This window comes from Carassius carassius, chromosome 20 (assembly GCF_963082965.1).
Source record: "Carassius carassius chromosome 20, fCarCar2.1, whole genome shotgun sequence".
Lineage (NCBI taxonomy): Eukaryota > Metazoa > Chordata > Actinopteri > Cypriniformes > Cyprinidae > Carassius > Carassius carassius.
Window position 1 is genome coordinate 16542631 of NC_081774.1, and position 11762 is coordinate 16554392.

Here is an 11762-nt window from a genome sequence, read left to right on the forward strand (position 1 = left end):
AAAGTGAGAGGAGATGCTTGGATACGCCTCCCTCCGGACTCTTGAGGGGCTGTATAAACGATGTAAACACAAAACCAAAACATACGATGGATTCATTGTAGTATTACAACTATTAATAGCATGTTCTGTTATTGTTTGTGTATACATGTTACCACATACAGCTGTTCATTAACCAATTCTCATTAACTCCTTATACCCAAAGAATCATTTTACACATTTTGTTTTAGGTTAATATTGTTCAAATTGGAAATTAAGGCTCTCTGTTCAGTATTTCCTAGTATTATACAACAATAAAAAAGAATAAAGTTGGAAAAAATGCACACCCATATTTGAGTTGTAGCCTAAATCTTTACAACAAGGATTCATTTGTTAACATTAGTTAACTACATTACTAAATATGAACTAACAATGACTTAATATGAACTAACAATTAAAATACTTCTAAAGCTTTTCTTAATCTTAATTTCAACATTAAGCCATCTAATATATTATTAAAAATTATAATGTATAATTTTGTGTATTTGGTGTAATGTAATGTTTATGCGGTTTAAGTAAAAAAAAAAAAAAACATTATTTTCCACATACTGTACATAACTGTTGCGGGAAGTCGTGGCCTAATGGTTAGAGAGTCGGACTCCCAATCGAAAGGTTGTGAGTTCGAGTCCCGGGCTGGCAGGAATTGTGGGTGGGGGGAGTGCATGTACAGTTCTCTCACCACCCTCAATACCATGACTTAGGTGCCCTTGAGCAAGGCATCGAACCCCCAACTGCTCCCCGGGCGCTGCAGCATAAATGGCTGCCCACTGCTCCGGGTGTGTGCTCACAGTGTGTGTGTGTGTTCACTGCTCTGTGTGTGTGCACTTCGGATGGGTTAAACGCAGAGCACAGATTCTGAGTATGGGTCACCATACTTGGCCGAATGTCACTTCACTTTCACTTTCACTTTCACTCCTCTGTGCCTCTGTGATATTTATAAAGCTCATCCTTCTGAAAAGCGAGGTGTACGCTGATTGGCCAGCTATCCAGTGTATCTGGCTGAATACCTCAAGCGTGTGATGGAAATGTTACGCCGCTTAACATACTGTGATGCCATCTCCCGGCACGGTGAGACTAACCCAATAAAACCCATTACAAACAAAGCATTTGTTGCATCCAGTAGGGACATAATTACTGATTATAATGACTTATACTGTGTTTTCATACTTTGCATTGCATATCGCGCAGCGTTACCATAAAACCATGCCTGTATTGACACATTTAGCATTCTACCTGTGATAAAACTTTCAAGGACTTTTTCTTTAACTGTTCCCTCCTGGTGGATACCCAGCTCAATCCAAGCAGCTGTGTCCTTAATCATTTTCAAGAAATGGCTGAAAATACATCTCTTTCATCTTCATTTGACCCTCTAACTGTAGCAGTCCATATTATATTTCTATTCTAACCACTTGCTATATTTAAAAAGAAAAGAGCCTTTAAGCCTTTCTACAATTTTCTTTTTATTTATAATAAATAATGTTATTCAAAAAAAGCATTATCTATTATTTTTCTGTTCTATTGACTTGTTTTATTTTTATTTAAAAATGAGCCTCGAACACTAGCATTCCATGTTATTTTTCTGTTCTATCTACTTGTTTTCTTTTTATTTATTTATTCTAAAAACAAAATAAACAAACAAAAAAAACTTGCTACATATACGTTACCTATGCCATGTTAGGCGAAACCCCGCCCCTGTCTCTGCCCACAACCCGCCCCCACTGTCCTCTTTTTGGAAAACTAAAATATGGTCACCCTAGTAAAAGATAGAGTTTGTGAGTAAAACGTAAAGCCTACAGCATACCCTAAAGTGGTGACTGAGCAAAGTGTTAGGAATATTTGGGGTCATTCACAGTTTAAAGTGATCATATCATGAGGAATCAATCAAAACCCAGATACTGTTGGTTCTGAACAGCAGAAGCGATAATGATAAGAATAAAAGTTTAACAAACCTTGTAGTGTTCCTGGCTGCAAGTAGTTCTGCTGGTCTCTGCCTTTAGGTATCCTTCTGAAGATTCCAACGAAGGAACAAACAGATAAAAATCCCAAATCATCTCATACCAACATTAACTGTTTCAGCACAAACTATTTTAAATCTAAAAACAATCCTGCAATAGCCAAGTAAAGTGCATTCAACAGTAAATGTGAAGAGAGTCTTAATGTCAGTTTGTCTGGTGAGCTTGTTCCCTTTAGCCTCTGCTGGTATCTGCTGGAACTAAACGGTGGTGGCAAAAAGCATTTTGTTTCTCCACTGACATCCACTCAAAAGTGTTGTGTTTTAAATAAGTACATTTCAATGTACAAACTAAGTAACTGCCACAGATATTTACTAAAATGCTAAGGGACAGATTTCTCTAAGTATTATAGATATCCTTGAGCAGACATGAACCCAAACTGACTGCATGCACAGAAAGCATTTCTGTAGGGTTTTGATTGGCTAAAATTTGTGTGGTTTTCCAATTTACATGAATGGTTAAAAACAGAAAGCTTCAAACCTGCTGGTCAAGAAGATTTAAGTTCAAATAACATATTTCAAATAAAACCTGACAAAAATGTGCTTCTTAGTTTAAAACACATATTATCAGGCTTGTCATGCTAATGTACATTCACAGTTGAATTTTAGTTGAATGGGACTCAAAAGTGCTGATTTACGTTTCTGCTGTAGTGGTTCCAAAACGGCGGGTTTTCAGGGTTTATGTTTTAGTTCTTTTGCTTCACCTCTTCAATGCAGCTGTTGTCTTTAAACTTACTTGACATTGTCAACTAATGACAGAGAATGCTGGTTTTAAATGAAGTTTTAATTTTCCATTATAAACCTGTAAATTTGTAAATACAAAGGCAAATTATATTAATAGGGCATTGTGTGTATTATGACCCAATGTGACATCCAAAAATCAGAGGGCTTACCAGAAACTTTTTTTTGTTTGTTTAAAATGAATGGGGAATATATTGTGATTTTCCATGGTTGCTTGGTCACTGACATCTATGGTGGGCCTGCATATTTAGCCTTACAATTTCTTCCATTTATATCCAAGTGTCCAATGCCATTTTTACCCTGAATATACATGGCTTCTGGTGTGAGCCACTTCCAATTATTTTAGATGTACAAAAACGGTCCATTAAATTACTTGATGTTCCAAACTGGTATATATTATATTTTTTACTAATTTTTGTAATTGTGTTTTTATTAAGCACAAATAGTTTTAGCATTTCCTGCACTTTCTTCTATCCTTACTTATTAACCAGTAGTGGCTAGTGAATCAGAAGTCTTGCACATGCAGGAAATAGCTTACTTCCTTGTTGAAATATAATGTAGATATGAGTCATCCATTTCTGCTTTAATGTTTCTGATCAAGTGTTTATTTAATTCAGAATACTTTAAATCTCAGGCCATCACTGATGCACATTTGATACACTTCATTAGAGACATAACAGCAGAGATGGGTCACTCATATATCCACATTATATTTTAACAAGGAAGCTATTTCCTGTGAATGTGCAAGATTTCCGATTTCCTATTTTTCCATTGATTGCATCTGCCCTTTACAAGTTCTAGTACCTAGCCTAATAAGCCTAACAGCTTCCGGGTAAAATAAGATTTTCATTTTCGGGTGAACTATCCCTTTAAGTTTGTGTGTTTATGCTGCATAAAATAGGACACAATCAACAAAGAATATGAATATGTACATTTTGTATAGTCCATAAGTTTTGTCCTGTGATTTAGTGGTTTTACATTTAAATATACATTTTACATTTTACATTCAATATCTCATTTTCTTTCTGTATATATGCCTCAAAATGATCTTGAATTAGAGATATATTTAAACCCGTCTACAGCACAGAACACTTGAAAAAAACTGCAAATGTCATTAACTGGCAATGACTCAGTCTCCTGTAGAGGGCGTAAAGGCTCCATTCATGAAACTCATACTTTTTCAACTGCAAGACCAAGGGTGCAAACATTCACATAGGCCTTTGTGTAACCTGCGTTATAAATAGGAGTTGCGTGCATTTCCTCATATTTCATATTTATTTTAATTGAGCGTTTTGTTTGCTGTGCTTTGTGTTTTCATCAAGATACTGAACTTGCTGCTGCAGATTTCCTAATATGTCCTATGAATTAATTGCACCTTACATGTGTTTTCTGTGACTCATAAAGGCTGTTGCAACCTACAGTTGTCTAGTTCTGCGTGCATATTTATGAGCCAGCATAAATGTGAGGAAGTAAAGGTGTTAGTTATCTCTCTCATAACTTTAATATGAACCAGTCTGTTTCTGACATTTGAAGGTCAGCACTCAAGCTCCACAATACAAGACAATTCATTTAGTCTCCCGTTCTACAAGGGGAGGGGTTGAGGTAGAAGAGAAAAGAACTGAAGATTCAATCTCAAGCCTGTTAGTACTGCAGCAGCAGGAGTTTGCCATGGGGCTATCACACCTAAAGATCAAACAAGTGGTGTATCTGCTCACACTGAAGACTTATTCTGGGATAAATTGAGTTTACTTTAATGCTCAAGGTTTTTATTTATTTTATTTTTTAAGATATGAGAGAACTGTGTTCTGCTTAAGGTTATGTTCATGGGCTTTTTAAGGGTTAGGAATATGAATGGTAGTTTTTGGTTGATACTTGCTGTATTTCTGTTCTGGTAAATGAGACTGAAGCTGCTTTGTAATTTATAAAAAAGAAAGGCATGCCTAAAAAGATGAATATAATTATATAAGGTCTGGTACTGTAGCTTGGAGGCCTTCACTCCTCTCCTTTCCATAACACAGACTAAACAACAGAGAATACATGAAATTTGACATCCTTATATTGTCTTTGTATTCTCAGTGAAAACAAGTGGTGTGTCATCCGGAGACAAACTGCTGGCCTGTCTAGAACTTCTTTTTTTTTTTCAGCTTTCTGCTATTTTTATTCAGAGCATCTGTGCCACACAAATCACCTGGGTTTTGAGCTAGGAGAGGGTAGAAATCATGCAGTGGAGACCAAACAGCAGATTTTAGGACAATAAAATCAAGGAGCAAGCAAGAACCTATAAGGAGCATTTCATAAATGCAGCTTTATTAGTGTTCATTAATATTTTTAATATCTATTTTAATAAAGTCTCCAAGTCACTTGAAGAACCCTTCCTGAAAAGCTGCAGTACTATGGAAAGTTTTAGGCACTTATGTAAAAGTGCTGTAATGTGAGGATGTTTTCAAAACTAATGTCATAAATAGAGTTTATTTATCAATTAATTTCTATCAACTTAACCAAACCAAGATCTGGTGCTACCACCCTGTGTGTAAATCATATTTTGCTCTAGGTCTTGCACATAGTTTTCAGGTAGCTTTGATCCAAATATGTTCCATCTGAATCTACCTTTTCCATTTTAAATGTAGGATTTGTACAGAGCCCAAGCAGCACATTATGTAGTCACCACAAATTAAAAGTAATTTCCCATGGCTTCATGTAAAAAGTTGAAATAGTAATACATTGTCATGTACATATGTTGTTGTAAACTGTACTAAAATAGGTCCCTTGTTTTAATTTAGTTAAACTGTGGACATAATACCTTGATTTTCCCAGCAAGCCATGTTTGGTTCGATGAGAGAGGCCACGTCTTACTCTCAGCAAAGCAATTTATTTTAAATAAAATAAACGCTACAGGTGAGACAATCAAGGCAGTATTTGAGCTGTAGCTGTAATACAAGTGATGTCTTGTCCATTTATGAACAATTCATGCTATTTCCTCTGTACAATCAGCCTGTGCATGCAAAACATGAACATAAGTGTTCCTTTAGCTCAATTGGTAGAGCATTGCGCTATCAAGCGCAAGGTTGGGGGTTGATTCCCCGGGAACACATGATAGGTAAAAATTGATAGCCTGAATGCACAGTGAGTCGCTTTGGATAAAAGCGTTTGCTAAATGCATAAATTTAATTTAATTTTTAATTTAACATAAGCTTACAGTCTTCCCACTTATCTGTTGTAAGAACAGTATAAGTGTGTCAGCGTGTCAGCCTGCAGGACATGCTCACAGTGATGTTACTGTTTACAATCTTCATGCATCTGCAAGCAAATTCAAATCAATTCACTCATGCTCAAATCAACCTCCGGACGCCTACACTGCTTATTATAAATGTGAGATGTAGTAGGAACACGCATGTAAATGAGAGTAGACCAAGAAACTGCATTTTCCAAAACACTGTAATTTCAGTCTTTTATGTTGTATACTCCTTACTCTTAAATAAAATGTATTCACTATTTTTTCTGAATAGCAATTCAGATACTTAAATAGCAAGATAACACAGTGTGATGTTTCTTACCACCACGTTCAGCACACACTTGCTGAATAGGCAGTTGATATGCTTTGAGAATTTAAGCTTTAGCTTAGATGCTTCCTTCGGCAGTGAATTGTGATACTTTTGTTACTGAAGCAAAATGAGGAACAATTAAACTTTATTAAGCCAATTAGAGTTTGTTCTTGCCTTTCCATCTGTGGTCTTGTAATGTTTGCCAGCTTCTCCGTTTGTGGCTTAATATGTTCGATTAAGAAGTCCAGGTTCTTCACATCCCTTTTGTTTTTCATTTCATGGTTAATGTTGAACCTGCTATCCTTAAAGAACATCAAGATCACGGAGATGCTCTAAGACTCTGCCCTTGTAAAAAAGTGTGCTTAATTGTATTAAAAGTGTACTTGTGTACTTCCAATCTTAAAAGTATACTTTTTTTAAAAGCATCTTTGCAGATATCATTTTAAATTAAAGGCCACTTAAGTGTACTTAAAGAGATTACACTTTAATCACAATGGGTCTTAACATACTTAAGTACACTTTATAAAAATGCACTTTATGAAAGTATCTAATTAAGTATTACTTATACATTTTACATAATTATGTTATTGTATTTTAAATAAGTACAATTATTTTTTATATATTTATCAATATAAAGCACAAGTAAAATAATTGATTTTAATTTCAACCTAAGCGTGTTCTCCAAAATTAGTTGTTAATGTTTTTTTAAATGTATTACCATTTAGACTATAATATACGTATAGCCTACTATGTGCATCAATGCAATTAATAAAAATAAACTTCAATACACTCTTGTACAGTATACTCCAATAAAACTTTGAATTGAAATTTATAACCAGCTCCTGCTGGTGTCTAGTAGTTTTTCCCAACAAACCGCTTTTTTTTTTTTTTACTCTCGAGTCATGTTTTCAACACTGCCTTCGGTATAGCCCAAAATATTATGCCCCAGGGTGCAGGTTAGCCTTTTATGCATGAGGAAATAGTCACTGTGGTGCCTGGGGAGCAACTAGGTGTATTGAAAGTGGAAGGGAGCATGGTTTATTCAATCCCTAACCTATATTCCCTACTGGTATTGAGTATTAAACCTTTAGGTCAAAAGTCTGACTCCAACCATTAGGCCACAAGCTGATAGTACTAGGACGACACATCGAATATGACCCACAAGTTGTGGTATTTGAGTCTTAGCCCAATGGTTGACTAGTCAGACTTGTAACCTAAAGCTAACGGATTCAAGTCTCAGTCCCAGCAGGAATTGAGGGTGTATTCAGCACAATACCCACAGCTGAGGTGCCCTTGAGCAAGACACCAGACCACCAATTGCACCCCCGCAAAATGTGTATTTGCACTTGGATGGGTTAAATATCCTGTTAATAATCAACCCTTTAAAAAGGGGAACCTTGTGCTGCTACAGGTTAGCAACTGGAGGATGGATAAAGGACTCCGTATGTATGAACTTACAAAAGGTTGTGGAACCTTGGTTTAATTGTGTGAGGAAGAAAAAAAAAAACCGTGGCAAGAGGGACATTTAATACCAGATTCTGGAGAACAATACCAATAGACAAGATACCTCGGGGTTCTGCAAAGTTTATTAAAAACTAGATTTACATGACCAGAGTAACTGCTCCACTAGAAACCACAGTCTGCTCCCTAGAGACAGCCTTGATACGAGTATCTCTTCCTGAAAGAGAAGTGTTAGAAGTGAGATCACTTATAAAATGCTCAGTTCCTCTTGTCAAGAGGAAGGGAGAACTCACGTTTCCTGGTGCAGCTTTGCTCACAAGAGCCAGATGATGGATGGCACACCTCTGTACTACAATGGATGAAGATCTGACAGGGAAGAAAGAGGCTAAAGTCATAGAATCCACAAAGTAGTAAATACAAATGTTCAAGTAAAGGGAGGGCATACGGTTTCCTGCAGAGCGGCCAGTGAGGCTGGGTCTACAAATGTGAACATCTTCACAATGAAGCGCTTGTAGTGGGTTGGGAACTGAAGACCAGACGACCCAGTCACTGGAACCAGTGTGGTCAGATAACGGTCGTCCTGGTAAGGGCATCTGAAGACAAAAGAGAAGGTTAGAAAGGGTCTCACAGCAGACTAACAGGATAAAGATCGTCTGTACACTCACCCATCAATCAGAAGGTCCCACTGGGGGAGACTGAGTGGACTGGGGGTTGAAGTCGTCCAACAGTGTCCCAGCATCAGGACAATGTTGGGGTCAGTCCTCTCCATAACGTGCACCTCAACATAAACAGGCTCTCGCAGGACTTTTGTGATGGGATAATCAGAATCACTGTAGTAGGACGTGTAGGCCTCATCCCCTGAGGAACACTGGGGTTTAACCAGACTCAAGTTTGAAAGGCTTTAGACTGACACGGGACAAGACCTTACCTTCAGCACAGCCTTTGGTGACACATTGGCCATTGGCCAGTCTGAGCTCCACCCTGAGAGGTCCAGGAGCAGCTACTGGTGGAGGTGGAGGAACGGAGTTGACCTCCACAACCAGAGCTTCCACAGAAGTTTCAGAGTATCTACACTGGAAGAGAAACCTGGACAACACGCAGCAAGCTTGTAGAATTTATCAGGGATTAAATGTTCACACCAAGCCATAGATCACCTACTCAAAATGACTGTCCCTTGTGATGGAACCATATGGTCCAATCCCCACTTCATAGGATGAGGTCATTCGGTTTTCATACACCACATATCCGCTGTCCTCCTGTGAACAGAAACCGTGGCAGCATCCAGTCCATCAGAAGCAAATAAAACCAGTAGCAGCTGTTTACCATCACACTTGTGCCACATGCGGTCACAGGGAACTGGTAAATGGCAAAGGAAGGTGTGGACCCCACAGGAGCACAGGGTGGGTCGTTTCCACCCAGTAGATGGACCGAATCCAGACTTAGTCGAGGCAGAGTAACATCTCTAGACACCACTACCACAAACTGACCATCTCTAATACACTGGACAGTTACTAGAACAAGGTACAAGAGCAGGTTAATGCAGAGAATCAGTTTAACACTAACAATAAAATTGAGAACACTTACCCGCCCTCCCATAGAAACACTGCTGTGCATTAAAGCAGCAGTTGATAGCTTCACACTCAGCACCACTGATCCCAGGTAGACCACATTGGATCTTCTCAGAATCAGCTACAGCACATTTATCAAGGGGATCTGCCTGCACTACTGGCTTCTGAAGTGGAAACTGTGGTTTAGGTGGTTGTTGAACCGGCTTCTGAAGCGGAAACTGTGGTTTAGGTGGTTGTTGAACCGGCTTCTGAAGCGGAAACTGTGGTTTAGGTGGTTGTTGAACTGGCTTCTGAAGCGGAAACTGTGGTTTAGGTGGTTGTTGAACTGGCTTCTGAAGCGGAAACTGTTGGTAAGTTGGTTGTTGAACTGGCTTCTGAAGCGGAAACTGCTGAGGAACCTGCTGGTTAGTTGGTTGTTGAACCGGCTTCTGAAGCGGAAACTGCTGGTAAGTTGGTTGTTGAACCGGCTTCTGAAGCGGAAACTGCTTGTAAGTTGGTTGTTGAACTGGCTTCTGAAGCGGAAACTGCTTGTAAGTTGGTTGTTGAACTGGCTTCTGAAGCGGAAACTGCTGAGGAATCTGCTGGTTACTTGGTTGTTGAACTGGCTTCTGAAGCGGAAACTGCTGGGTCATCAGAGATTGAACATCCTGAAGTGATTTACTCCAGTGTGGAACAGCATGACAGAAAGCACAAACCAGCAAAATCTCAACCAAACACCAACTTACAGCCATTGTTTAACAGCTAAACACAATGTGGAGATACTGCCCTTTGGTCTTTTGTATTCTACAGATTTCAGCTAATTAACGATAGTCCCTCCCTCTTCATTAACACTCATGATTCTCATGAGTTGCAGAAAGGGGAGCTTATGCAGCTGGGTGATTCTCATTGGATCAGAAAATTGAATTCTTATTTTTCCTATTTTGAACATAAATGCACAAACTGAATTTGAAAAATCTTACTATCTTATCTGATTGTAATTGGTTCTCAAATTCTGTTAACATGGTGTTTCTTGAATGTCATATTGACAACAAATAAGAATGGTTCAAGTCCAATGTTTACTGGAACTTGCCAAAAGTAGATGTTTTTCTTTGGTGTTGTTGTCCTTACCACTCCCCGCAGACAAGTTTGCTCTTACAAATATGAGGAAAATACTCTATTAAGCAGTAAATAATTGTAAGTATATGGAAGCTTATTTCCACCACAGAATTAAAAAATAAATAAATAAATAGATAAGAAAAAAAAGGTCATTTTGACTATTTATGTCACGACTGATCTATCTCACAGTTCGCTAATATCTCAAGGTTGCTGACTTTTTTTCTCCAAATTGACCTTTTTGATTCCTTGGGGGAAATAATTCCATAGAATCCATAGAAGTTTGTCAGCAAGTTTATTGAAACCACAAAAAAACATTGTTAAAGAGAAACCCTAACAACCTTTTATTCCTTATGATCAGACCTCAAACTTACTTTAGTAAAACATGACTTCAAAAAGAAAAAAGAAAGAGCAATCTGAGTTAACGACTAAATCAGTTAACACTTAATGGACAAGTACAATAGAAGACCACAGCTGCAAACATCAATTTTGGAATGTTTATTTTTTCCATGATGCAAGCTATGTCAATTAGCATTGCAATTGTGTGTTTATTGTCATTCAAAGTTATCCGCTCTTTAATAGTGTTCTCAAAACGTTGGCACTAAAACATTATTCATAGAATCTTTTTAAATATTACTACTTGTTTCACAATGTTCAGAGAATATTCAAAAGTAACGTTTCCATAATGTTTGGAAAATGATCAAATGTTCCCTTAAAATTCCCTTAAAACCAGGAAAAAAAAAAAAAAAAAAAAAAAAAGCTGGACGTCCAGTGAACATTCAAAAATAAAATTTTAATAACTTCATGGAAAAGCTTGCAAAATGAAATTTGGACATATTTGTGTTAAAGGTGTTTACCTTGGCATAGTTGAATAAGAGTTATGTACATGGAAATGATCGTGAAATATCGTGAGCCTCAAATACAATTGAAAATCTCGTGCTGCAATAGTCCACTGAAAAAGAGGCGAATCCAAACATAACACCGACTGTGACGTTACAGTAGGGATCATTAATGTTTACACCCCCAACATTTGTATAAAGTTTACCAGCCCATGTTCTAGGCCAGCCAGACCTGCACATCGATGCAATGTTGCCAGATATTGCTATTAAAACTGATAAATAAATAAAAAATAAACCGAAATGTTTTCAAATATTTAGCAATTAAGATAGATAAAGATATCGCTGACCCTAAACTGCAACGTCCTACTTTATTAACTTTCTAAAGTGTCAAAAAAAGTGGAAAAGACAAGTGCAAAAATGCTTATAACAGCAACACAGAGGCTGCGTCCACATCTTCACTGACAACTCTCTC

General features: G+C 37.6%; 1 protein-coding gene across 1 annotated transcript; it reads right to left on the reverse strand.

Annotated features, from left to right (window-relative positions):
• Positions 1–7898: 7898 nt before the first annotated feature.
• LOC132096497 (zona pellucida sperm-binding protein 4-like) lies at positions 7899–10115 on the reverse strand. Its single transcript, XM_059501889.1, has 8 exons — positions 9376–10115; positions 9115–9302; positions 8950–9047; positions 8720–8877; positions 8457–8649; positions 8237–8384; positions 8085–8157; positions 7899–8008 (listed from the first exon to the last, which is right to left on the reverse strand). Exons 1-8 carry the CDS (start codon positions 10088–10090, stop codon positions 7932–7934), a joined length of 1650 nt encoding a protein of 549 aa, XP_059357872.1. The 5' UTR covers positions 10091–10115; the 3' UTR covers positions 7899–7931.
• Between the last annotated feature and the right edge of the window lie 1647 nt (positions 10116–11762).

Bases quoted from the DNA above. Each gene is read 5' to 3' on its own strand.
- LOC132096497 (XM_059501889.1), bottom strand. From the start codon at position 10,090: ATGGCTGTAAGTTGGTGTTTGGTTGAGATTTTGCTGGTTTGTGCTTTC. The intron at 9,303-9,375 runs GTAAGTGTTCTC...ACCTTGTTCTAG, and splicing joins GTGTTTCTATGGGAGGGCGG to TAACTGTCCAGTGTATTAGA. The intron at 8,385-8,456 runs GTGAGTGTACAG...TTTTGTCTTCAG, and splicing joins TGGGACCTTCTGATTGATGG to ATGCCCTTACCAGGACGACC.